The 27,228-nt window shown below is 49.5% G+C and overlaps 3 protein-coding genes across 3 annotated transcripts in view; 1 reads left to right on the top strand and 2 right to left on the bottom strand.

Moving 5' to 3' along the window:
• Window positions 1–20,659, bottom strand: part of arap2 (ArfGAP with RhoGAP domain, ankyrin repeat and PH domain 2) — a 48,908-nt gene extending 28,249 nt beyond the window's left edge. Inside the window, 10 exon segments of the mRNA XM_052057216.1 lie at window positions 165–271; window positions 4,261–4,451; window positions 8,354–8,474; window positions 13,204–13,273; window positions 13,487–13,789; window positions 14,440–14,495; window positions 14,800–14,876; window positions 18,228–18,316; window positions 18,680–19,582; window positions 20,441–20,659. Coding sequence (XP_051913176.1) covers window positions 165–271; window positions 4,261–4,451; window positions 8,354–8,474; window positions 13,204–13,273; window positions 13,487–13,789; window positions 14,440–14,495; window positions 14,800–14,876; window positions 18,228–18,316; window positions 18,680–19,554 — 1,889 coding nt within the window. The 5' untranslated portion in view covers window positions 19,555–19,582; window positions 20,441–20,659.
• A 506-nt stretch (window positions 20,660–21,165) lies between these two features.
• Window positions 21,166–26,285, top strand: si:ch211-212k18.8 (uncharacterized protein LOC100001422 homolog). Its single transcript, XM_052057112.1, has 7 exons — window positions 21,166–21,327; window positions 21,484–21,593; window positions 21,678–21,785; window positions 23,349–23,402; window positions 23,514–23,669; window positions 23,975–24,097; window positions 24,192–26,285. The coding sequence occupies exons 1-7, from the start codon at window positions 21,318–21,320 to the stop codon at window positions 24,234–24,236; spliced, it is 606 nt and encodes a 201-aa protein (XP_051913072.1). The 5' UTR covers window positions 21,166–21,317; the 3' UTR covers window positions 24,237–26,285.
• Window positions 25,170–27,091, bottom strand: slx1b (SLX1 homolog B, structure-specific endonuclease subunit). Its single transcript, XM_052057150.1, has 4 exons — window positions 26,814–27,091; window positions 26,682–26,733; window positions 25,547–25,864; window positions 25,170–25,361 (listed from the first exon to the last, which is right to left on the bottom strand). The coding sequence occupies exons 1-4, from the start codon at window positions 26,984–26,986 to the stop codon at window positions 25,170–25,172; spliced, it is 735 nt and encodes a 244-aa protein (XP_051913110.1). The 5' UTR covers window positions 26,987–27,091.
• Between the last annotated feature and the right edge of the window lie 137 nt (window positions 27,092–27,228).

Here is a 27,228-nt window from a genome sequence, read left to right as displayed (position 1 = left end):
AGAGGGAGTGCTTACCCGCTTGAAATGTTTTTACGGTTTTATCGTTGTTGTGCCTGCAACAACAATACAATGACACCAACCAAAAATGTCTTCTTTTCCATTTCATCCTCGATTGGAATCATTGTAAACATTTGAGTTGGACTGAGAAAGGCGTGCAGACCTACCAGAACATCTTAAAGGGTGTGTTGATTTCAAAGACCCTTCGGTCGGCGTCCTGAACATTGGCATCGGTCAGATCCACTTCGCAGATGGCCAAGCCGGCGTTGTAGTCCTTGAGGGGCACAAAGACGGAAATCACAATGGACGCTGTGGAAAATGGCCTCGTTTCGATGTCGAGTTTTCACAGTCAAACATGAAGCTCCGAGTGGATGACGGTCGCACAAAGCCGCCGCCGCATCATTTCACCAAGACGCCCACCCCTGCCTGCCTTTTTTGTCAAAGCTCTTCTTTCTCATGAGCACTTTGAAACAAATGTCGGCTGCTGGATTTGTGTCATGCACTTGACTTGGGAGTCAGCCAATCCTCCATCAAGCCTCTCCAGTTGGTCCAAAATGCTGCCGCTCGTGTAAAGAGGGAGCAGAGAACTCCGACAGGCTCATTTTGGAGTTCTTTTGAAGATCCTGTCATTTGTTTTCAATGGCTGGCGAGTTTTTTGCAACGCAACGATCCCCATTCGTAGCTTCATCGACCAAATATTTGTTTTTTGCTGCGGCCCTCGTTTAAATATCTGCGCCGTATCGATATTGTTTTACACACGTCAGTGTTTCAGACACGGCATTTCATTTGTGCTTGCGCAAAAGCTGCAAACGCCTCGAAGCAAACGCGCGAGGCGTCGCGCGCTCCATTAGTCTTCGGCAGACAGCATCTCAAGCTCCAATTTTCAGGCCAAATTTAGACGCCTTCCCCAATAAGGCGCCATCACTGGCTTGCCTCATTAAAGTCACAACTCGTTTCTCCCCCATCCCCCCCCCCCCCCCCCCCCCACGTCGCCTTGGAATGTAATTTGGGGGCTCCCAAACATGCAAGGAGAAAGAGACAGAGAGAGAGAGCTACATTTACAATCGCTGCATTGTCAGTCTTGCTAGCTTTTTTTTGGTGGTTCGACGAGAAATAGTTTGTGACAGGCAATCACGCTCATGCCATTGGCCTGAACCAGGTTGACATGTGTGTGTGTGTGTGTGTGTGTTAGAGGCTAACACGTGGCATTGTACTTAAAACTCAGTAAAAAGGCCGAAGGTGCATCTGAGGACTCCAGACACTTCCACCGAGCAGTTGAGGTTATTGTCTCCAGCCTGGAAGACAAAGACGAGGGAAGAAGACCACCCACGCGAGAAAAAAAATAATTTAAAAAAATACACGACAGTGCAGACAAACTTCCCTGAAAGCCTCGTGAGCTCCTGAAATCAAAAGATGAGGGAAGCAAATGAAGAAGCCCAAGCCAAAGAAAGCCTTGGTGATCCTCCCTTCAAAGCGGGTGAGACGCCCGAGAGGTCAGTGGACCAAACGAAGAAGCCAGAACGGGATTTGGAGGACGATGCCACGTTTTGCCTGCACCAAAACGCTGCCGCGGTCCGATCGAGCATGTGTGCCGCCGGGAATGTCCAATTCAAAAATATTACACAACAAACGAGCATTGTGCTTGTGCTTGTCCAGAAGAACCTGGGAGGAGGACCTTGAGAAAACAATTGCAATCATTTAAATATATTTATAGATATATACTGTATATATCTATGGATGTATATTAAAGCTGTCAGTTTAGCTTGTTTTTATTGGCATTAATTTAAATGAATTTTAACGGGATTAATTTTTTTTTCCTCGCGAGATTAACGCGGAATACGTCACAGCGGATTTTACGTTGCTCTATAAATAAACCAGAAACAAAACAACAAGCGTGCTGCACAGGTCCACGCACGTTTGTTTTGCCAGCGCGAGACACCGAAAACGGATACTTAGAGTTTATGAGTGGAGAGTTTACTTTTAAAAAGTTGCCAGATTGTTCCACTGACAAGACCAAAGTTACCTGGATCATACAGGTATACGATGTATGCCACTGACGCGATTGTTACGTGTTTGGAACTATTTTGTGTGGAAGGTTACGGTGTTCCGTGTCCATATAAATAGAGCGGGTGGAGCTTCTCTGTGTTCGTCTGACAGTGACGGTGCGCTGCAGTGGTAGCGACCTAGCGAAGATTAAACGTCTCCAGTGTTGTCATCGAACCAAATGTAGTCATCCGAAATGATATCTACACAAAACCGTAGAGACTTCTGCGCAAGGAGGACCAACACAATCAACATAGCCTGACTGCTGTGTTCAAAGCAAACTTGAGAAAAACCAAGTACGCAACCGGGGCTTAAATCCACTATAGGCTGAGTACTAATTGACCTTAGATGCGCAATGTTATATTGTTCTGTTTTGATTTCATTAAAAAACTGTTAAAGCAGCTGTTGTGTGACCAAATATTTTTTTTCTCACATATTGTGTGAGAGATTATGTGTGAATAACTGCACCACGTGAAAAATGTTCATGTAAAATTGATAATCGAAATTGTTATTTCAGTAAATATTTGCATTTTGCACAGAGAAAACGGATTCAGGATTCCATGTTGATGAGAGTATTAAAATGGGGGAAAAAATAGGACAAAAAATATCAAAGGAAATTCGGAAACGATCAAAAATGCGTGACTAGTCACGATTAATTTGTAGTGAATTTGAGTTAATTATGACACTTGTTTTTTAATTAGATCAAATACTTTCATCGTTTGACAGCTCTAATATATAGATCAATTAAAAAAAAGTGAGGGGGGGGCACGTTTGATCACAGCAGCAATGCAATTGGGACATTTTTGTCCAAAGTCCAGCCAGGAACCCCGAAGCGAGCAAGTCCCCCCCCACCCCCCACACCTTCCGGCACCCTTGGTGTCAGCCTTGAGAATGTCTTTGGCTCGGTGCTGGAACGAGCTGAAAGGCAGCTCCATCAACCATGAGAAAGGAGTCCGGGGGCGGCGGCGGCGGCGGAGGCAGCCGAGGAGGAGCCTGCAGGCCCTTCTTTCCAATAACTCCTCCATCATGTTTGATGAAATGCTCCACTCCGCTGAGCTGAGCTCCAACGGTGCAACCCTCGTGTGTGCGTGTGTGTGTGTGTGTGTGTTGTCTACTCTCGCACACGACCCCGCGCCCCTCACACACGCACACACTCCAACCTGAGACGCGCAAACACCCCCCCACCCGCCACCGGATTGATCTCCAGCTGTAACAACACAATTAATTAGAATTTTTCTCCTGCCCCCCTTCCGCGCCGATTGGAAATGTGCTGACGTGGAGGGGGGACCCGAAAGAGAAACCGAAGCAAGATGTTTGCTCAGGCTAATGAAGAAAATAATGAAAGGCAAACAGCACAACAGCGGCGGCGGCGGCAAACGCCTGCAGCAGACGTGCGACGCGCCAACAAACACAGGGGAGAAACTTGACGAAAGAGCATCAATGGAACGTGCTATCCCCCCCCCCCCCCCCATACCCATTCTGCCCCAGCAGGATGAAAGTCGGCGAGAATCTCAGCACTTCATTAGACTCACTCCAGAGTGCCAAAAAGAAAAGCCCCGAAAGAACAGCGCGGCGCCGAACCCGACTTCAAGACATCGAGCTAATTTTGTGGTTGTCAAATTGGCGTCTTTCAGCCAGAAGTCGGGAATTTTTTCAATAATTGGCAATAATGTGTGTCTACATTTTTTTTAATCAATAATAATATATCATAATTTATTTACGTTATAATCAACAAAATGGCACAAATAAAAACAACGTTTGCGTCAATTCGGCGGACATCGAGCTACTCTTTGTGACCACAAGGGGTCAGTGCAATGCTGTACAGACAGAGAGATGGACAGTCACAAAAGCGCAAGGAAGATGATCAAGAAAATCTGCAAGGAAGTATTACTGTCGTTATCGTTGAGTGTCCAAAAATCTCTCTGTCGGTCTCTCTCTCTCAGAATTTTAAGAGAATAATTTTAATAAATCATTTTATTTTGGCTTCAATCATATCACGACTTGCCAATTCGCGGTTCATTTGCTTTTATTTTCGTTGAAGACGAACCTCTTACATCCAAAACTTTTTGCTTTGAATAGATCCGAAAATGTCATGCGGGTTGATTTATTGCTGCCGGCTTGGAGTAAAAAGGAATCTCAAGGATGCCGCTCATTTGCGCCCTTTTAGCCAAACGGCGTCCCGCCAACCGAAGAAAAAGTCCCGAAGGCGTCGACCAGTACCTGTTCGTTTTTGCAGAGCCTGACTTTGCCGGTCGCCAGGGACACCACGACTCGGCCCTTGTAGCCGCGCAGCTCCAGCGCGCCGCGCTTGGTGGTGGAGGAGCGGCGGCGCAGGCTGCGGCGCGTCCGGGAGCCGCGGCCGGCGGGCCGCTGCGCCCCCTTCAGGCTTTCCATCCACTCGCGCCGCTCCGCTGACGACGTCACGCCACGGAGGAGGTTGGGGGTGGAGGGGCAAGAAAAAAAAAACACACACAAAAAAAACACACACATTTAGACAAAGAAAGATTAAAAGGGCATTTTTTGGGGGGGGGGCATTGCTTTGGGTATCATCTCACCCAACTGAGAAGCGATGGCAAGGTACAAACGGATTTATGTACTCACAACACAAGTCAAGGCACACGCGCCCCAGCGGGGGGCCGTGACAGACGATTTAGCACAGCGCAGAAGAGGGGAGGCAAAAAAATTATAATAATAATAACAATAAAATCGTTGAAATAAAAAGTGTGGCTCATTTACATCCAAAGGTGGCCCGGCCCTTCCCGCGCTCTCACAAATGGCAAAAAGGTAAGCAGAGCTGCGTCGGTTGGCTTTTGTTGGATGAGCGTTAACGCACATTTTTTTTGGGTGGGGGGGGGGGCTATTTGAAAACATGCAGAGCGCGGGCGTCCAAAGGGTGGTTGTTTCAACCTTTCAACTGCCAATTGAAGAGCCAAAAAAAAAAATGTCGCTCCAATTGCCATTTTCGTTTTGAATCAAACGATGAAAACCGAACGCCACATTGCTCAGCTTTCAATTTCCAACATGTTTCTCTCGCATCCACATTTTGTTGTGTTTTTATTTTTTTCTTCCCCGCTAAGTCGTGACGTCAACGTCGCGCGGGCGAATTGCAAGAGGAGCGACCCCGGACCCGTTCGCACGTGTGACTAGTTGCTTTCAAAGCGCCAAATCTCCTCTGTGGGTGACCCGCCCTCAGCTGAGTGACAGGCAGCCCCGATCGATGAGCTGTCAATCATGCGACCGAGCCAACATCGTTTCTGAATGACTAGAATTAGCTCGCCGACATGCCAGGGGGGGGTGGAGAGGAGGCGCCCCCGAAACCCTCGCCGCCGGGCCCTTTTGACCTCAAAGGTCACCCGACCCGGCCCGGCCCGGCCCGTCTCCCTCCCAAATTCCATTTCCGCTTGGGCCGCATCCATAATGAAAGGCCCGCTCCATTATGGAGCGCTCTCTACATCTGCGGCTTTGACTGTTCCGCTTTGCGACTTCCATTACCTGCGCTGCTCTCGACTATTTGCCTCTTCTTTTATTCAGGGCTTTCCTCTCTCTCCCTTTTCTCTCCTCGCCGCTGTCAAGCCGAGACAGGAAGGAAGCCGCGGACGAGCGAGGGGCGAGCGCCGTCTTCGCATTCGCACGCTTGAGCACGTTTGAGCACGTTTGCTCGTCGGCCGCGTGCGCCGGATCGTCCCGCCAAACCTTGGCGAGATTCGCTTCCCAGTCGCTTGTCCGGGCACGCCAAAAATCAGCCGGGAAACTTTTTGCAGGGTGCGGGCGAGAATTTCAAGTGTTCCAAGCGAGCCCAAAGCAAGACATGCCTGCGAGGAATGTCGTCCTCGACACTTTGCGCCTCTTTCAAGGCCCATAAGGTCCGTTCTCTTTTTTGAAATTTGAAGTTGTTTGAAAATCAATGCTCATTTCTCACGTTTAGCATTCAATTAGCATGAGGCTACAAGACACACACACACACACACATACAGTACGTGCGTTTTTTTTTGGGGGGGGGGGGGGGGGGGGGGAATATGGTCACGTGTGACTCTTGTTCTTATTGGCCATTTTCAGAGGCCATTTTGTGTCGCTTTTGTGCCGCAGAGCTGATTTGACTTTCCATAAGGAGAGACGACGCAAGCAAAGCATTGAAAGCAGATGAAAGGAGAGCCAGGTCCACTCCTTACCCGGCGAGGAGATCTTAAAGGCCGCCCAGGCAGCCTCCATTAAAAGAAAATTCTTTTTTTTTAACTAATAAAAAAAAAAAAAAAAAAAGGAGGAGCAAGCATTTGTTGCGTTTGCTTCAACTGCTGGCCTCCGCAACGCAAATGCGTTTTTGTTCACCTTGTCTTGTTTTCAAGGGAACGCGTGTTGGAAACATACTCCGGGTGGCGCTCAACTCTTCCCTCCTATCCCCATCCCGACTCTGGCCTTTCCCTGCCCTTCGCCGCCTCGGCCCGACTGTTCTCGCCGCTCGGCTCTTCGCGTTGGGCAGCTCCTTCGCTCGTTTTCCATCAGCCTCCTTGCGGGTCTCGCTGGTTCTCATGCGCTCCCCAAAGATTGATGGGCCTTGGCTCCAAGGCGAGCGAGCTTGTTTAAAAGATGCATGAGGGTGGGGGCTGGCGTGGAGGTGGGGTGGGGAGGGGGGGTGTAGGTCTCTGGCTCTCTCACGCTCTCTTTTCAAGGCGAGCTAAGGTTGGGAAGGAGAGACCACCCGCGTGTTCACCAAAACCAACCAGAAGCCCCCCCCCCCCCAAAAAAAAGCATTTTTCTTTCAGCGTGGTTGAGATGTTTAAAAAAAATGCCAGTGTCTGTTGACAATGAGAGCAGGGAAAAAATGTCCTTGTTGAGTTATGAAACACTTTTGGGGTTGGGTTTTGAAACCGATTCATCCTGGACGCCGGTTGCACTGAATACATGCATTGAAATGACATCCTTTCAGAATTGATTACGCACTCCTTATCGTGACCGTATTTTCTGTCAGAACAAAAAGAAACCGGCTTGAAAAGGAATTCAGGCGCAGGGGGGGTGGGGGTGGCTCCTTCAAGCAGGCCTCTCCAACATGAGTGTGAAGCGGTTGGGATGAAAATCAGCACCTCCAAATCTGAAACCATGGTCCTCGGTCGGAAAAGGGTGGAGTGCCCCCTCCGGGTCGGGGGAGGAGATCTTGCCCCAAGTGGAGGAGTTGAAGTATCTCGGGGTCTTGTTCACGAGTGAGCGAGAGATCGACAGGCGGATCGCTTCGGCATCTGCTGTGATGTGGACTTTGTATCGGTCTGTCGTGGTGAGCGGCCGAAATTAGCACCGCTGGGTGTCCTGGCTCTCCCTTGGAGATAAGGTGAGAAGCTCGGTCATCCGGGAGGGGCTCAGAGTCGAGCCGCTTCTCCTCCACTGCGAGAGGAGCCAGATGAGGTGGCTTGGGCATCTGATTCGGATGCCTCCTGAGCGCCTCCCCGGTGAGGTGTTCCGGACATGTCCCACCGGGAGGAGACCTCGAGGAAGACCCAGGACACGCCGGAGAGACTATGTCACCCAGCTGGCCTGGGAACGCCTCTGGAAGAAGTAGCTAGGGAGAGGGAAGTCTGGGCTTCCCTGCTAAAGCTGCTGGCCTCTGGATAAGCGGTAGAAGACGGACGGATGGATATTCTGGCCGCTTTGGAGCAATCTGAGCCATGATGAGTTCGTTTTTTTTTTCCTGATCTCTGTTTGTAACTCAACCCAACTCAACAGTATTTCTAGAACACCTTCAAAGAATGACCACCATATGCCCGAAGCGCCGGGCGGGTGTGAATAGGGGCGGAGAAATTCAGAGAGCGAAGATGAGACGGGGTCATTTCAAGATTTGATTCGCAAATCGGAAGGATCTTTGAAAATGAGCCAATGAAGGGATGTCAGAGTAGGACCGACGTGCTCCCTCTTTGCACGAGTCGCCGTCAAGAAGCGAACGGCGGCATTCTGGAGCAACTGGAGACGCATCATGGAGGATTGCTACAAATTCGACCTTCGACACAACATTCATTCGTCATGGCCATTTCAATCGGAGCCATGATCAGAATAAGACCGTATGAAAGTAGAGTAAATCCGCCTCCGTGGCGGGTCGTAGTCCCGTGATTTTGCATCTCAATTGTGTTGCTCTATATTGGGGCGGGCGGTGTTCCACTTTCGGCCACTAGAGGGAAGCACAGTCTGCGCTTGACGGTGTAAATTTGAAATGAGAGAAGAGTTTTTTGCTGAGATGAGCGGATTCCTCACTGCTCCCCCATCCTGCGATTTAGGCCGACCAAACCACCAGCTGGAGGTTCATTGGACAGTTGAAGAAACGGGCACTTACCATCTTTCTCAGCCCGGAATATGAAAGTCCGAAGCGAGGTGATGACCTCAAACTTGTTGTCACCGAGAGCCCGCACCTGCCGCACGGCAGTGGCCGCGATCATCCCCTTGGAGTACATTTCCTGCACAGAGGAAACACACGAGACCTTCACAAATGCAAGCAAACGCGGCAAAATTCTTCTGGGGGGGGGGGGGGGGCGAGCATAGTTTGCATCAGTGGATGTGTAATTGTTGGCTGCACCGCTGTCGGTTTGGGGTGGGATTCCATTTTGACGGATCTCCTCATCAAACTCAAGCCAGGAGCCATCAATACGGCGCCGTATTGATTTACAGAAATGCCTTCGCCGTTTGCCTCTCAACCAAATCACGTTGATAAAAAAAGGCGCCCGGGTCCCGCGTGAGAAGCGCTTGAATCAAAATGCGCTGCCAGAGAAAGACGACTCTATTCGCTGGGATGACTTCTTTTCTATTCATTATTTTATTTAGTTAGTTATTTATTATTATAAAAATTATTTATATTTATAAAACAAATATATACATATAAATAATTTAAATATAAAAAATAAACATTTGTAAAAATAATTATTTATTTAAAAAATTATAAATAATTATTTTTTAAAAAAACGTCCAGTGCACCTTCTTGATTCAAAATGGCCGACTTCCATTGCAATGTCCTGGAGACTTTTTCAGAGGATCTTTTATGAGGGACACGTCTTCCCAATCTCGTGTCCATCGGTGCGGAATTTTTTCTAAACTTCCAGGACGCTCTTTTTTTGCGGTCAAATTGTCTGCTTCCTGTTCACAGTTTTTTTTGTGTGTCCTGTTGTGGCTGACATGTGCAACCCCTTTTTTTTTTTTTTTGTGAATCGTGAACCTGATGATTTTTTTTAAAAAAATCAATTTTCAGACCTTTTTTTTTCTTTTACGGATACACGCTTCTGAATTTTCCGACATGACTGGTGCCCCGAATTTGTGGAAAAATAACAACCAAAACCTGTCATGTTGCAAGCCACTTTCTTCTCAGTCTGCACTGCGCAACTGAACAAAAAGCTGAAGACGCAGCGTGAGTAAAGTGGGACTTGGTGTTTTTCCTCCCGATAAAGGCATCCAAACAAGCAACGACGCGACGCTTTGCGGCGGGTCATCGGCGGCGCTGAACGAGAGAGCTCAATACTCGGGGGGGAGGCATGATTTCGAATCAGCGTTAACATCCTGACGTGACAAAGAAAGGCCCTTCGGATTTTGGCATAAAAGAAGCCTAAAAGCGACGCGCTTTATGTGACTCTGTAAAAAGCGCCGGCTCGTAAGAAGACAAATAAGACAGATGTTGCATTATTCATTCTCATAGTGACATTAGTGTTGCAAAGAAAATAAATAAATGGGGGGGGGGGCATCATTTTGTTTGCTGCACACTGTCGTACGTGGCTGGAAAGGAGGAACGGGCGGTGGTGGACTTGTGACTGCCTCTTGCCATTGCTTAAGTAAGCCAGCCAGTGACCTTGCCGGGAACAAAACTCAAGCAACCAAAAATATCGTGCGGCACAGTCAAGAGGGGGGGGGGGGGAAATGAAGGAAATTTGGTTGCACAGTCTGCACAACATATTTGGTAAGGAAGTAAACGTTTGAACAAAACATCCGGGGGGGGGCGGGGGGGTGCTGGAGCCTCTCCCAGCTGTCTTCGGGCAGTAGGCGGGGGACACCCTGAACCGGTTGCTAGCCAATCGCCGGGCACACAGAGACCATCAACCATCAACGCTCGCACTCACACCCTGGGAGACAAGTTGAAATGTACAATCAGCCTGCCGTGCCTGTTTTTGGAAACGTGGGAGGAAACCGGAATACCCGGAGAAAAGCCACGCAGGCCCCGGGAGAACATGCAAACTCCACGCAGGAGGGCCGGGATTGAACCCACGACCTCTGCACCGTGAGGTCAACTCACTCACCCGTTTGAACAAACAAACACAGGCAAATTTATCAATCTGCCGAGTATTATTTTCTCTGCCGAGTATTATTATTTGCAAATGAGCCGAGACCTGCGCAACGGCCATGTCATTTTGAGTCAAGATGGCCGCCTCCCCCAGAGGGATAAAAATGTCAAAGTTCATCCAAAGGTCGCGTGTTGTCGTACACAACATTTGGCAATTGACTCATGTCAATTTTAAGTCAGGAAAAGAGAGGCGATTGGAAATTGGTCTGGCGTTTGTAGCCAAACACATTTCCGCGGCGGGTCTCCTTGAAAGAAAGGCGAGCGACGGCGGCGACGGCGGCGACGGCGGCGACGGCGCTCGCTTAAACGAGCTCAGTGGCTGATAATGGCGCCACCAGTTATGCTTTCACGCTCATTAATTGTCATTAATTGACTCGAGCATCTATAAAGACTGGCGCAAAGAGTTCGATGAAAAGACGAGGTCAGGCCAAAGAGACGCAAACGCGCCAACAGCCATGCGCGGGATCCCCCTCGGGAGGACAAAGAAAAGCAATGAGGCCTAACTATCTCCCCCCCCCCCCCCTTACCTGACTCGTCCACCCCTTATTTCTCCCCACGCTGACCTCCTCCCTCTCCTGCCGCAGAGCCAGCTTGAGGGCGGAGGGGGACGATTTTTTTGGATTTTTTTTTTTCTCTTCCCGTTTGGCTCTGAACGCTCCCCCCCCCTCCCCCGCCCCCACAAAGAAAGTTAAAAAAAAAAAAACGAGCCAGTAAACTTCACGGAACAATTAAGGCTGAGCGCTGGAGCTAAAGCACACAACAATGGAGGCGCCATGCGACGGGAGAAGCGGCGGAGGGGTTTTGGGGGGGGGGGCTGCACCCAAAAAAAAAAAGAAATATAAATAAATAAATACGTAGGGAAAAGGCACGTTTGCAACAACGGAGGCACGAGGACACCAACTGGCGGTCGGGAAAAGTTCACTCACAATCCACGAGCGAGCTATTAAATCAAGAGATATTTATGTTTTCTCTCCATTTATTTTATTTTATTTTTTTTTTACTTTTTTTTTTGCACAAGCTGCGCCAATTAGTGATATTAGATCGAATATATATACACAATTTTTTATTTATTTATTTTTATTTTTATTTTTTTACACAACACCCTCCAAAGTCAAGTCAAAGTTCTGCCCATACAAAGAGAGAAATGTTCTCTTTAGTTTGCCAACCTCATTTAAAAAAAAAATGTATTCAGGCCCCATGCCACCCCGATCGAGTTGGGGGTTGGAGTTGCGCACCCCCCCTCCAATCAAGGACGATTCTAGGACCGCTCCTTTGAAAGTGGAACAATTCCATTCTGTTCAATTGACTCACAGTCACTGTCAATGGGGGGGGGGGAATTTCCACCAAGCTAAAACCCCGCCCACCCCGCTTCACCTCATCCCCCCCATTCCCTTTACGCCAGGCTTTGGATACACACAAACACCCCCCCCCCCTTCTTGAAAAGGGCCCCGATTGACGGGACGGATTGGATGCAACGCGGCGATGAGACCGATGATCTCGCTCCTCTCCCACGCCACCTCGGCTACCCCCCCCCCCAAACCCCCCGATGATGACATCGCCGGAGACCTTTCAAGCCGCGACTGTGATTAAGTGCGATTACTTCTGTCTGGGGCTGACAATTCCCGCAGGATTTCACACTACAAAAAGAGAGTTTGCGGGTGTTAAAAGTTTCAGAGCGAGGACAAGCATGGCAATGTTTGCGCGCAGCGACGGGTGCGTCGCCTTATTAGCATCGGCCAGCTGGGGCTTTTACTAAACGGGGGGGGGGGGGGGGGGGGGGGCGAGAGACTTGAAACCACCAAAAGTCAGAAAGCCGGAAGACGATCAAAATTTGTTGTCCGAGGGCATCGGTGGCGAGGTTTTGGTTCTTGGTGCTGCCGCCTTTCTTTGATTTGAGATAAGAGCGCCGGTCTTATCTCAAATCGGCTCTCAAAAGTGGACAGAACGGTTTTTCATCGGTTCCAGACACGATTTACAACATGCGCCCAAAGAAATGCCATTTTTATTCCCTCATGCTAGAAATACTTTTTTTTTTTTTTAAACATTCTTATCTCACGAGGTGTTAGTCGTGCCTCTGACCGCTCTTCTCCTATCGGACGCGGGTTGTGTCCGGAACCGATTGATAACCTTGCCATTCAGTCCAATGTGGAGAGTCGATTTGCGATAAGACTGAACCGAGTTTCCGGTGTGGCCGTGCAACAAATTCGATTCACGGGGTCAAGGTACGAATGACCCCCATGTCCCCCCAAAAGCGGGACGCAAACATCCCCAAAAGGGCAAGTCCTCCAATCATCTCCACCACCTCACGCTGACTGATCGAGTCGTTGACTCGCCGGCCCCCCCCCTCCACGATTCCCGTTCCGCCCGTGGCCAAACGTTTCCCGACAACGAAAGCGGCCGACGCGACGGGAAGAACGCGGGAGTTGGGGTCGCGCTGCGTGAGCGGGCACAGAGGGCTGTAATTAGCAAGTGATTAACGAGGCGCCATCTGATAGGTCGCGCCTAATTGATTGATTGATTGCATAAAAAAAAATAAAATTAAAAAAAAGGAAAAAAAGTCAGCTGAACCCGAATGGGGGCATTGCGTTGTTTTGCCAAAAGCCATTTCGAGGGATGGCAGGCCCGTTTTCTTTCTTTCTTTCTCATGAAGTTCCCCCTCCGCCCTTTTCAGAGTCTGGCCGGCTGGGCACGGGGGGTGGGGGGGGGGGGCCGCGCTCCGCCACGCTCGGCTTAAAGTCACTCCGTCCTTGCCCTCCTCCCTCCTCCCCTTTCGTTAGCTCGCAACGCTCACGATGGATGAGGCGGCAAACGGGACTCGGGACATCGATCGCTTTCGGAGCGCCGGCGCGGGTTCAAAAAGTTACCTTGTCGCTGTTGTAGTAGGCCAGCGTCTCGCCGTCGAAGCGCACCCACCGCCGCTGAAAGACGCACTTCCTGCGGGAAGAAGACGAAGCGGTTAGCGGCGGCCGTTGCTCGCGGGAGAAGCTCGCCGTCACGCGCTCATTGTTTTTTTCAAGTTTGTTCAAGTCAACGTAAACGCCGGTTGCGGAATAAAAAAAAAAATCATTCTTTTGAAGCGCGGCTATTTGTGGCATATTTTGCTCGCTCGCGGGTTTGCCGATTGGTTGGCCGTCGGGGCCGACCTACCTGTGAGGTGACAGCTTGTCCAGCCAGCCCATTTTCAGAACTTGAGGTTCCGCGGCGCCGTAAAAGCAGGCGTACGGGGAAATATCAGGCAGACGGTCCCCGGGAGCCGCCAAATATCGGGCGGAGAGATGGCGGTCCGCCGCGACCCCCCAAGCAGGGCCGGAGTCGGGACCGGAGGCCGCGTACTCTGCCGGATTTTGCGGCAAGCTTGGGAAAACGCCGGCGCACTCTTCCACCGTGGCGTATTCGTCTCTGTCGAGGTCTGGGGCAACCGCGATGGGGGGGCGCTCCCGGTCCTCGGAGCTGCGGGTCGAACGACATTGGCAGCACATCAACGGTGATGAGTCGATTTCACAGACAAGACGATTCGACGCGCGCCTGACCGAAAAAGAATTACGGAGAGATGACTTGGGATTAAAATGATTCAAAAGCAAGTCTGGTCCCGGATCAATTCAAAGGGAGCGTGCAAATTTCAAATTTTTTAAATATGAAGACCTCAAAAGGCCCCACTGAAGTCAATATTTTTTTCTCTGTCCGGTTATTCGTAGCTTAAGATGAGCGCCGATCTCGGACCTGGTTTGAGCAGGAGAAAATTCCACTCGTTGGTTTGATGAACACATGAACTGAATGAAAGACCAGGACTGACATTGAAATAATTTCAAAAGTCATCTTGACCAGCGTGTAGAGATGAAAAAGAAGTGGACCGAGAGCGGACCCTGGCGGAACCCCGCGAGCCATTTTTGCGTGAATTCCATCGATTCTTTTGACTAATTTGTCCCTCGTCTTCCGTTTCGACTTCGCATGACGACGACGGAAAGGAGTCGGCCGGTTTGATGTGCCACTTGGAGACGCGTTTAGCGCAAAAAAAAAAAGCCAAACATGGTCACGAGTTATTTTTTCTTCTGAAGCCTCCTATTAATAGCGCCGGAGGAGATGAGAACATCGGCGCCTACCTGCGCTTCTTCTTTTCCCGCGTGTCCTTTGGCGCCACCTCTTCCCCACCCGGGTTCTGAAAGGACACCGAGGAGAGGAGCGTCAAATGAAAAGAAAAGTCTGCGGCGTCGCGCTCGCACTCGCTTATCGCGTCGTCGCATTAAGCGGCGCTCACTTTCGAGGGCAGCCGACATTTCTATTAACCTCTCGGGCAAGAGAGAAGCAAGCGCCACTCTGTTATGTGACAACATTAACGCTGGGAATTGGCGCTTTGGCCTGTTAAAGACGGGGGGGTGGGGGAATGGGTGGAGGGGGGGGGGGCGGCACAGCCGTTCCTCTTCGCTAAGCCGTTGCACCAGCGGGAGTGGACGGCGTCTTACCGGAAGGCTTTGAGCGCTGTTGTAGAGGAAGGTCTCTCCGTAGGGAGCGATGGGCGTCAAGGTCCTGTGAAGCGGAGCTAAAAAATATAGGGGGGGGGGGCACCACAAAAGGAGGAATTTGGTCAGGGTGCTGAATGACAAACAAGTCATTCGAATCTTTGACAACCTGAAACGGGATTTGCTCCTTCAAACAAACACGTTGCACATTTGTCACCAATATGGGCCCGCATCATTTTTCAACGTGACGGAAAATATCATTGCGCATCTTTTCTCCGGTATCACCTCGGCTCATTCCGCCTTTCCGGCATTTTTGCCACGTCGGCATTCAAAGCCATTTTTGACCCAACAATTGTCTTTTCACCTTATTTGGAAGGGATGCTGCTTTGTACGTACTGAAGTCATATGACTGTCGAGCAAAGGTGTCAAAATCAAGGCCCTGGGGGGGGGCACATCATGTCTGTCGGCTTCACGTTTCTTGACGATTGTCTTCGCTTCGCAACACCGACATGTGAGATCCTGCAAGATTTTGCTTGTTGTTATTTCGCCTTTCCCATTTAACTCATTCACTCCCAAAGACGTTTTTAACCGTCGGGTCCTTCAAATGAAAAAAAACCCCTAAGTTACGCATTTATACAATTTTTGTAATGATGTATTTTGTGTTATACAAACATTCTTTTTTTTTTTCAAACACTCAAAATGTTCAGAGGCATCTGTGCTACATATATAGTTTTTATTAGTTCTTTGGGATTTTTTATTCTTTATTTTTACAATACAAAATTGTGTCTGGAGGTCCCAACCAAGCCCTACTAACAATCCCGACTGGACGTGTTCATGTCAAATGCATTGGTTTGAAGCCTCCTGCAAAAAGGCAAACTCATTTGCGATCCTCTGGCGCCACCTAAAAGTTGCACAATTGGAATGACCTCAACCCAACAATGTGGCATGCTTACGTCTGTCCAAGTGAAAACAAAGCGATTGACGTAAAAATCGCGTGAAATGCATGTTTACACATTAGGTTTACGATGCATTCAAAAATATGAATTATAATGGGTCTCTGTGGTGAAAAATATGTAAATTGTGAAGATTAAGGTATCAAAACGGTTTTTTATTATTGCTGCAATGCCTGAGAATTATCAGACGGTGACGTCATGACATTTAGGCCATTTTAGAACCCCTCCATAAGTTTCAGCTCTCTCGTGTTTTTCTGAATGCCTTTGCCTTTGATTCAAAGACATCATTTTACATTTATCGCAAGCGGTGCACTACGAGGGTTAAGCAGCAACATGACAACTTTATTTATACTCTTATCAAAGTCGAGGAGTAGGATGAGTGTACTTGGGTTTCAGGAGAGAGTGCGAGTACTTTTGCCACCTCTCCCAAATTCATTTGGCAACCTTTGATCCGTTGAAGCATGGGGCCGTTTCTCTGTGTGCTGTTTGCTTCTGCCGAGACTGCGGTCTGTGTTTGAGGAGGGGTGAGGGGGGTTGGGGTGGGGGGGTGGCATGGAAGAAGAACGAGAAGAGACTGCGGCCAGACATTATTAGTCTGGAGACCCCGGGGGCCACCATGCGTGGGCCACAGCCTGTCACCGTGAAAGATGACACCAGCTTCTCCCGAGGACGGCGCCGGACGCAAGATGCCGCCGCAGGCTCCGCACGTACGCACGGACTTCCCAAAAAAAAAAAAAAAATGTCGGGAGAGATCGAAACACCTCCGCCGACGAAAGGACGGCCGATCAAACAAGCGCGAGCAGGACAAAGTGACGCCTTCACATCCTTCCGCGTGGCGCTTGGCAAAGGCGCGACACTATGCGGCGCCGCGACCGGGGGGGTCAAATGCGCTGATGGCGGCGTATGCTCGGCATCAATCATCGTTCGGCAGTTGAGCTCGGTGAACACACGCCGCCGCGTGCTACATGGGACAAAGCCCCCCACCCAGATGCTTCTAACGTTCACCGGAGGTCCTCTTGGGGGCGCTGTGGGCCGAGATGCGGCCAGCAGCTCCCGCTTAGTCTCGTTACTAATGTTGCTCCCGATGAAAATCTCTAATCGGCGCGGCGACTCAAATGCTTTATTTTCCTTTTTTAAATCAGTTGAAGTATTAGATTGTTGCTGGGGGGTGGGGGGGAGGGGTATTTGCGGAGTACACGGGAAAAAAAAGAGGTCATAAATTACTGCGCAGTAAAATCAATTACAATTCCCAAATGACTGTTCGACCTACTTTCTTCCGTACGGCTGCACAGCGATACCTCAAATAATGAAAAAGTAACGGTGGGGGGAAAAAAACGGTCACGTTATATATATATAATATATATATATGTGTGTGTATATATATGATATTGTAAACATGTGAGTGAATACATGAGCTCGGGGAGGTGAATTTGCGGTTCGCAGCAGTGGGAACATCCGGGCTCCCGTTTTACCGTCGTCTGAGCCTGTTTTGCATCCGTCTGGTCTTCATCCCTCCCAAAGCTTCCTCACTTCTCCGAGTGCCTTTCGTGTTCCATTCAAAGAGGGAAAAGTAGGCCTACCAACAGACCCCAATCGGTATCGAGGCTACTTCCAGTTAATGGAAAAGTAACCGGGGGGGGGGGGGGGGGAAACGTTCATGTAATCAAACAAAAGCGAAAAGTTAAAAAAAAAAAAAAAAAAAAAAGATAAACTGAAACAACATTTTACGTGTCTAAATCTAAGACGAACTATAATTAAAGCGACGACGGCCTTCATTTTTTTTTTCCCAACGATATCATACACGAGCTCTTGGGGTTCATTTGAAATGGATTCATTTCAAAGTCGTTTTTTTTTTTTTTTTTTAATCTTGCAATCAACAAACACTCTGTACACTTTAAGAAAATAAAGCTAATACTAAAACTAATAAAAACTAAAACCATAAAAATGAAAAAAAAAATCAAAAGCACAAACTCGCTCTTACAACTCATTTAATAACCGAACAGAATTTAAAAAAAAAAAAAAAAAGTGTGACTTTTACACAAACGAGCTGCCCGCTAGCACTTGGCTCCAACAAGCCCCCCCCCCCTTCCCGCCCATCTCCCGTTGCCATAACTCCACCATGAGTGCAAATCTTACTTTCTCAACTCGTCATCTCGAAGAGGACCCAAAATTAATAAATAAATAAATCCACTCCCCCATCCCCCCCCCCCACAAAAAAAAGTTCTTCAAAGCTGCCGGAAAGCAATCCAGACTCGGGTCTCACGAGTGGGAGGGGGGACATGATATGAGAGACGATATTCCCCAAGATGTGCGTCGGCGCTTTCCCGCGACACAGCCGCCAAACGGCAGACTCCGCCCCAGCCTCCCCGCTCGCGTTCTCTTTCATGCGGGCAAACAACGGCGCCGCCGACTCGGGCGGCGTATGAAATATTCATGGCACGTGGAGAGCAAACGCGGCTGCAAGACGGCGGCGCGTACCTTTCTTTGTGCCGTTCGCACCGCCGGGACCCCCGCAGACGGCCGGGTGTCGGGGCGCGCTTGTTTGCGCCGCCGCCGCCGTCGCGCGCCTGCGGGAGGAAGAGCACCGACAACCGCCATGAAAACAACTCTGAGAGCGAGAGGACGGGCGGCACTCGCCACCCGACGAGACACGTACTTGCGTCACAGAAATTAACTTTTTTAACAAAAAAAAATTGACATCTGCGTTTTGTTCCGAGATCGGCACGAGATCGGCGATCAATCAACTTCAAGCGCTAATCGTCATGGCGCAGTCGTACGGTCAAACCCGGCCGTTGCGATTGTCTTAGAAACGGTTTCGCCTCTCATCGGACCGGCCGGGAACCGGGAACCGGGAACCAGGAACCAGGAACCGGGAACCGATGACGCTTGCTCGGATGAGAGTGGAAACGTGTGCTGGAACAAGACTTTACCTGTGGTGCTGCGGGATGTCGGGCACCGGCCTGTGCCTCAGCCGGTAAGAGCGAGTCAGTCGTGGACCTCTGGTGAGCGCGCCGGTGGGCTGAGTGTTGTAGATGGCGTTGTCTACCATGCCGCACCCCGAGGGCGCTTCGTAATCGCTCGGGGTCGGGACATCGTCTTCCGGGCCAATTGCGACTTCCGGGCCAATGGCGTCTTCCGGGCCAATTGCGACTTCCGGGCCAATGGCGACTTCCGGGCCAATTGCGACTTCCGGGCCAATGGCGTCTTCCGGGCCAATGGCGTCTTCCGGGCCAATGGCGTCTTCCGGGCCAATTGCGACTTCCGGGCCAATGGCGACTTCCGGGCCAATGGCGACTTCCGGGCCAAACTCCGGGCGGGTGGGCTTTTCAGAGGTCAGCAGTGATTCGGTGCTGCTGGACGAGGACGAGGAGGAAGCAGGGTGATGATCCAACAGGGACGAGCTGGCTGGCGGCGGCGGCGGCAGGCCGGAGTCTTCCGTCCGCGTTCTGGCAGGCAAGGTCCGACTCCCTTCCGACGGCGGTTCTTTTGGGCGGTAGTGGTGACAGGAGCCCCCTTTTTTGGGACCCTCCGCCAGGAGGCTTTTTCTCGGGCCTTCGTCTCTCCGACGTTGCTTCTCGACGACACCCAGCACCTCCAGAGCGCGCAGGATGCGCCTGCGGTGCCCGGTCGGGAGCACCTTGAGCTGTCGCAGGCGCTCGTCCGTGAGGTCGGCGCAGTCCTGCAGAGATCGGTAGCCGCCCTGATGGAAACACGACGCGTACTGGGGGAGGTGGAGGCCCAGGAGCCACGGCTCCAGCTCCCGGCTTGGCTCCGGCGCGTCCAACGTGACCACGGAGGGCAACATCCGGCGGCCACTTGACGAAGCCTTGGCACTGAAGACAAAACAGCACAGGCGCAGTCGCCGCACCAGTGAGATGAGGCGCATTTGCGACACGCGGCCCGACGAAACGGCAGGAAACGGCTCTGAGGCAATTCGGCCTGCCGTCTTCGTCGGCTCGGGCCTTACGTTCCTCTTGGAATTGACCCGACGGCAAGATCTCGCACTTTCCCAGAAGCTTTCTCGCCATTTGTTGCGAGGTGAAACGGCGCCTCGCCCTCCCGCTCGCACGTGACCTCGTCACTGTGCCCACTTCTTCTCTTTTGAGTTGCACACCGGCGACAGCAGAAGCGCCACTTCTCCTTTCCCGCATGCAGATTTGCAGGAGTCCGAGGCCGAGCGCGCGCGCGCAGCGCAGAGCGAGTCGGGCGGTGGCATTTTTTTTGGAAGGCGGGCGGGAGAAATCGTCTCGAGCAAAAGTCTCAACTATCGGTATAAAAAACGGTTCCGTGGCATTTCAAACTCTGGTGGCTTCGAGGTGATTCGATTGGACTCTTTCTGATCTCCACTAACAACCCAGGCCTAACCGGAGGGACTATTTAGGACTATTTTGGGAACAGACCCCACCCGTACATGATTGATTACTTTTGAACTCAAGCACATTTCAAAGTCTCCGTTCTTCTACTTTGTTGAGACGAGTATTTTTCACTTCTACTTCAGTCGGGAGTGCGAGCACTTTGGCCACATTTGCAGAGAGCCCACGGGAGAGGCGAATTGCTATCAAAACACGAGCGCAATGAAGCGTCGACAGCAGTCGAGAAGGGGCGTGTCTATGACGCGATATTCGATAGCAAAATCTTCCTGGTCGAACACGCTGGACGCACGCGGACGACACCTCGGCACCCGCACTCACCTGCCGCACGCAACGCGAGGACTTGACCGCGCCAAGTTGCCCACAAAGAACGAGCCCAAGTTTTTTTCCTGAGTGGAATGAGGCGCGCCACGCCCCTCCGCGCACGTTCAAAACCTCCGCTCGTTCGGTCCGAACAGGTGACTGAAGAGTAAGCCCCACCCCGCCCAATGCGGAACAAAAAGCGGACACGCGAGCTTCCGGGTTAGAGGCGCGAAGGTGAGGGCGGGCGTGAGGCGTTGCCTCGGCGTGTGCCGGCTTGATCTCCCCCACCCCATCCCGCCTCGGCCAGCATTCGAAGCGACACGGCGTGGAATGCAAGGTCACAAAAAAGATAAGGCCCGCTCGGCTCAACACACAAAAAATACTTTTGAGTCCTTGTTGAGGGTATGAATGTGTGTGTGCGTGTATACACACACACAACGTTATTTTCTCCATTTGATTTTCACAGCAAAACATGTGAAATGACAAAGCTCATTGAAATGGCACACGGTTGTTTTTTAACTGTCTGAAGCAAATGGTGTACTTATTACGTGTTTTTTAAGCATTCAAAATTCTAAAATAGTCCATTTTTATGGTTCCTAAACCGTCCTCCAACCCTGGAATGACTCCTCGCGGAGCTGATGTAAATGACGTCAATGTTCATGCATCCGACGAGTTCTTTCGTCTAAACTCTGCTGCCCTCTGCTGTGAGTATTTGGTAGTGACGGCTGTTGTAAACTACATTTCCCGGCAGGCAGCGGGATGGTTCGCGCCCCTAACGGGAACTGTGACGTCACCGCTGCCCCCGAGCACTCGAGTTGAGAAAACGCAGTCAACCAAAAGGTGTCTTTCGCTCTCTGCCTCTGCCGAAAACTTTCGAGTTGCCGCAGATTGCGTAATGATGGCAGGTAAAACTCTTTTAACCGCTTTCGACTCGAGAAATTTACCGTGTGGAGTCGAAACGCGTCGGGACTCTGGCTTGATGAAATCCGGATGTTCCGCAGACTTTTGGGGCGATTGCAACATCGGCGGCATCTCGCAACTATTCCTTTGCCTTGTTCTAGAAACTGTTGCATCGGAATCCAGCACCGAGAACCCGCTGGTGACCGTCACGTTCCAGCGCGATGCCAATAGGAAGCAGAAGTACCTGGAGGCCGAGCCCAAAGCTCTCGGGGTCCGACCGGGCTCGTGCCAACACAAGCAAACCACACTCTCGTTGTTTGATTTTTGAAAGTCACCGTTTTTATCTTGATCACAGATCGCCCAGATTCTCCTGACCGTGCATCTGATTTTGTGTGTGAGTATATTTCCACCCAAGCACCGTGACCGTGAGAATATCATCCCTTTCATCATTGCATCCATTCTGGTAAGCAAAAAAAAAAAAAAACACTTGCAGTAGCATCCAAAAATCCCGCCCTTTTTTTCACTTTTGTTTTCAGATTTTTGTCCTTTTTCCAAACAGATATTTAGTGTAATTATAATTTTGTGTAAATTTGTAAATGACTGTAGCAAAACATAATTTAGTTACCGGTACATTTTTTTTTTAATGGCACATAAGTGTTTTTTTTTTTCGTACAAATTCCCACTGCATTAGCATAGGTTAGCGATTAGCTATGACATGGCCCACTGTAATAATATGCCATTACAAAATATAAAAAGGCATACAGTCACTTCCACACTTAGTTTTTGTTTTAATCAATTAATCTTTACACCCAGAACTGTTTTCCATACAATTTACTGTAATTATGACTTTACAACTAGATTAGCGATTAGCCTATGGCCAGGTGTAAAAATACCCCATCGCATGGTACAAAAAAAAACGACACACTTACCTCCATAATTATTGTTTTTCACTACATTATGTTATATTTACAGCCTATAAGGGATTTTTTTTCACACATGACTCCAATTATAATTTAAAGATGCGTGTAAATTTGTGGTAAACTATGACAAAAGAACACATTGTTACAAGGCTAGTTTCTTCTGTGTTTTTCTTTTCAATCATATGTTTAATCTCATGATTTTACTGTTGCGTTTGGGTGACATGGTGGGGACCGATTAGCACCTCTGCCTCACAGCGCAGAGTTCAATTCCGGCTATGGCCTTCCTGTGTGCAGTTTGGATCTTCTCACAGTAACTATGTGGGTACTCTGGTTTGCTCCCACATTCCCAAAACATGCAAATCCCGCTGGGATAGGCTCCAACACTCCACGCGACCCTCGTGAGGAAAAAGCGGTTCGGACAATGGTGCAAAAAAAAAAAAGCACGGTTACCACTAGTTGCAGTTTTTCCATAACTTATATTTATTGCGTAGTAAGGATGAAACTTTACTGATGATTCTGTCGTTTATTTGTGAGCAACATACTCCGAAAGAGCTGAAACCGATTTCATTCGGATAATTCGCAAACATAGTTAACATTCTCCAATGAATATTTACAAATGTAAATGTTGACAGATATAAAATTGATCCACACAATACACATTTTGCCTCAAGGGGCTGCTTGTATAAAAAAAAAATCAAATACAAATTGCGTTTTATATGACTGTCACAATCTCTGGTTGGATTTAAGATGTCAAGTTACCACTTTGCTGCTAAACAGGAAATGAGAGAGTGCAAATAAACATTTCAAAATAAAAGCATATCCAACTTTCGTCTCGGTCTCTCTCTCTCCGTCTCGTAATTTTTTTTCTCATCTTAACATGTCCTTCATGAATGACTTGACGACTGCGTTTGTGGGCTCGGTCCAGCAGAACAAGTTAAGTCATGACGCAAGACCCAATATAAGTCAATAGACGATATTTATGGCCTCCAGGTGGTCATAGAGTGAACTTTTGTCACTTGACTATAGCGTGAACAAGCTTCGCGACAAACGGCAGTGGAACGCAAAGCGCAGCCTCCCTGAACTTGCTTGCATGGTTGTCATGACAGGTGCTGATCGCTGGCAGCGTCGCAATAGCGGCAAAGAACCTCCACCTGCCGACGGTGAGTGGGCCAACGCTCAGGCTATGCGATGCTAGGCTATGCTATGCTTTGCGATGCGATGCTATGCGATGCGACGGTTTGAACGGCCGTGTCAACGTGTGTGTTCGTTAGCTGAGGGCCAATTTGGGGATGCAGATATTTTCCTGCGCTGCCTGCTTCTTCAACGTGATCTGGCTGGCGATAGACATCGAGACCTTCTATCCACGTTGCTGGCTCTACGAACAGGCTGAAAATGGCACCGCGCTTCAGATGTGCCACGCCATCGAAGTGAGTTCCAAGTTTAATCAGCCCATGTTGGGGGGGTCGTAACGAGGGCGCGACGGCTCGGCAGTCCTGATATACTTGAATGACTCTGATGACCAGCAGGTGCGCGGCTGGAGGAAAAGCCCTCTTACGCCACCTGCTGGAGACGCGCCGAAACGGAGTAACGTCAGCGCCATATAAATAAAGACGTATTGGCGAAGGGCGCGTCGCCTTGGCAATAGCGTTCAAGCGAGAAAAAAAAAAAGCTTAAGCTATCTTGAGCACGTTTTGACGAAAACGGCCGACGTTGACTATCTTGTCGCTTCCAGCGCACCAGGCATCACCTGTTTGCACAGAACATGCTGACCCAGGTGGCCTTGTTCGCCATCTCCGTCACTCTGGCCGCGTACGCCTGCAAGGTGGTCAACTGCTGCGGCCCCGCCCCTAAAATGGTGAGCGCAACGGGTGAGACCGGCGGGGCGCCTCCCACGAGGCCAATCGGCTCAAAGCTTACCCGGCCGCCGGGCTTGTTGTTGTTTGACGCAGCCGGTGATCACGATGGAGACGTCGCCGCCGCCTGCCCAGCCGTGAGCCCCAACTGGATCCCGTCGTGACTTCTCCTCCGCGTCTCTTCTTCCGTGCCCTTTTTTTTGTTCACTCGCTTGTTTGTCATGAGCTGAGCGGATCCCCGGCCGCCACGGGATGGGATCTCCTCATTGGTGACGAGTCCCCTACCTTGTGCGTTCTAGGTTTCCATCGGCACTTTGTCTACGCAACGGAGGCTTAGGATTGCGACTCAAGTTAGCCCCGCCCCCTGCGTGTACCGTCCGTACACTTAAATTGATGATGGGAAGTAGAATCGTAAATTTCTTTCCCCAAACATTTGATGAAACCGTGAAGGGTTCGCGTGCCATTTCAATTGCGTCTCCGGTCAAGTAGATTGACGACATCAGGGGTGCCCAATACGTCGACGGAGCGCTAGCCTGCGCGGACTGGGATGTCGGGAAAAATCGAAAAAAAAAAAAAGATGTGCGTGTAACGAATATCCTGTATTTTTGTGTAAGCATCTTGTTCGTTTCACTCTCACAAAAAAACAAGCCTATGTGTTGAGAAAAAAAATGCAATTTAAAAGCAGGCCACCTGGTGGCGCGTGTATCTGCATCTCCGCAAGTCGTTAGCGGTCGGCCACTTGCGATTTTGGATTTTTAATCTTGTCATTAAAATTTTGTTTTATGTCCAATTCTTGGGTCAAAAAAAAAAAAAAGGTCAGGCACCCCTGGACTAGCCGTTGGCGCTTTAAAGCCGCACTACATTTCAAATACCGTTGAATTAAAACGCGTTTTTTACAGTGTTATTTTTTTAAAAAACGGCAAATAAACGTGGTCGTTCGGGCCAGTTCATGATCGGAGCGCTACAAAAATCCTGTGGAAGGCACAAAAAAAAAAATCTCCACCCATTCAATTTTAAAAGATGCCATCAATCAAAGGCGGCATGGCTTACTTGGGAAGCCGACGAAGTCAAATGTTACGCGTCTCCGGCGCAGCCTTGCTTGAGCCGGATGAGATTCCCCCATAGCACGTCGCGGTGGCAGGCGGGACAGCGCCCCCCGATGGGCAGGAGGTGGGAGGGCTCGGGCCGCAGGAAACGCTTAGCCAGGCAGATCACGTGGCTGCGCATTCCGCACGACGCGTGAACGCAACGCAGCTTTTCCCAAGGCTACGGAAGGGGGGGGGGGGGGGCACAGCGCAGGCCGATTAATCGGCAAGACCGCCGTCTCCAGTTGCGGACGTTAATCGCGCTCAAACAAGGAGCGCATCCATTGGCTTTTTTAAAAATTATTATTGTTAGCATTCGGTTTTATTATGTTTATGGCAAGTTCTGGAGCGGGTTCAGCAACTTACCATGAGAGAGCGATTGCAGAGGAAACACCTGCAAGTCTCCTCCCGGTCTTCGCACGCGTCTCCCGGCCGCTGCTTCTTGGCCCTGACGGCCCCGAAGGCGAGGGTGACGTGCGGAGGGGGCCGAAGAGCGGGCTCAAAGTCCACCTTGTACTTGCGTTTGAGCCAGCGAGCCGTCAGCGGCAGCCTGCTCCAGGGGGCCACGCGCAGCATGTTGGAGACCACGCGCCAGTGGAACTGCAGGCCGGACTCTTTCCTGCCGCGCCGGCAGACGTGGGCGAGGCGCCGGGAGGAGTGCGGGTTCTGCCATGCCCACTCAAACTGACGAGATACGAGAAAGCCTTTTCATCAACTGCTTCAAATTGGGATGTCATCCCCCCCCCCCCCGTGGTTTGCATACGTAGATGGAATTCAAGCGTGTAACAAGGAATATAAATGGCAGTCCCGACCGATTGGGCAATTTCATCAGACAATATAAAAATCTGCTGAATCTATACCTATTTTGGCTACACGCATTTTAAATATATACAGTATATATATATTTGGGGGCCAAATATGAGCCAAATATAAAATTCGAACATCCTGCTCACCTCCAGATATAGTGCAGACTTTCCTCTCCGTCAAGCATATGCAATTGTAAAACTGCAATTCATCTTTTCAAAATGAAAGAGCATGATTTCTTCTTGGTCATTATGAGTTTCTGACTTTCTCATTGAAATAAAGCATTTTATAAGAAAAACAACATTATTGGTCCAATATTTTAGTAACATTTATTTAAATTACTGGTTAATTATCGCTAATGATTAATCGTGAGTATTCAATAGTGAGCATGAGTTCTATTAAAATGAATAGAAAGGCAACTTTGGAAAGTCAATATATTCTTACAGTATATTATATATACTCATTTGTAAATAACATTTAAAAATTAGCACGAGGTATGTGGCTATGGCAGTAAGATACATTAGCATTTGAACAAAACACTACGTTAAAAAAAATGATGCATGAACAATTAGAATACGTTACACAATTGGTTCATTGATTATAATGGCATTCGTTTTATTTTCGGATGCATTATTTGACGAAAGAAAACGGGAAAATGGACTAAACTGACCCACAGACGACTCCCGTGTTCACTTACTGTCAAGGCAGCGATGTCAGAGGGGAAGCCATGTATGATGAGGACCATCTCCCTGCAACAGAAGCGACGTGCTCATGTGCGGAAAATACTCGCGGAAGGCAACGAGAAGTCGAGAGTTGTGCAATTGCGTACCATGGTCCTCTGCCGCTGGTCCTCTTGGCCCCTCCTTTGTGGCGCCCGGCATTATGTTGCCTCAGCCTGCGTTCGGGATCCACCGTGAAGCCGATGTAGATTCGCCCTTTAAACTTGGGGTTGAGGCAGTACAGCATGTATACGCCAAAGAAGTTCTCCACCTCCTGCGCCATTGGACGGGCTTCCACAAAACACGAAAATCGGCTCAAGTTGTCTCAATGTCACGAAGAAACATTCTTCTTGTTTTGATCTTTTCAAATGAAACGTTGACAATATTCCATCGTCGACCGTTCAAATATTTGGTCCGATTCATAAGGAGTCCAAGTCTATTGCCTCTTTTGGATTGCGTAAAAATCTTCCTCGCTGTTCTGTTTTCAAGGAAAACGTTGAAATACATAAGTAAAATTATATCTTT

This window comes from Hippocampus zosterae, chromosome 1 (assembly GCF_025434085.1).
Source record: "Hippocampus zosterae strain Florida chromosome 1, ASM2543408v3, whole genome shotgun sequence".
NCBI classification, from domain to species: Eukaryota; Metazoa; Chordata; class Actinopteri; order Syngnathiformes; family Syngnathidae; genus Hippocampus; species Hippocampus zosterae.
Note: the sequence above shows the minus strand (reverse complement) of the source record. Positions and strands in the feature narration are given on the sequence as shown.

Bases quoted from the DNA above. Each gene is read 5' to 3' on its own strand.
- si:ch211-212k18.8 (XM_052057112.1), top strand. The intron at 21,786-23,348 runs GTAAGCAAAAAA...TTGTCATGACAG, and splicing joins TCATCATTGCATCCATTCTG to GTGCTGATCGCTGGCAGCGT. The intron at 23,670-23,974 runs GTGAGTTCCAAG...TGTCGCTTCCAG, and splicing joins AGATGTGCCACGCCATCGAA to CGCACCAGGCATCACCTGTT.
- slx1b (XM_052057150.1), bottom strand. From the start codon at position 26,986: ATGGCGCAGGAGGTGGAGAACTTCTTTGGCGTATACATGCTGTACTGC. The intron at 25,865-26,681 runs GTAAGTGAACAC...GTATCTCGTCAG, and splicing joins CTGACATCGCTGCCTTGACA to TTTGAGTGGGCATGGCAGAA. The intron at 25,362-25,546 runs GTAAGTTGCTGA...CCCCTTCCGTAG, and splicing joins TCTGCAATCGCTCTCTCATG to CCTTGGGAAAAGCTGCGTTG.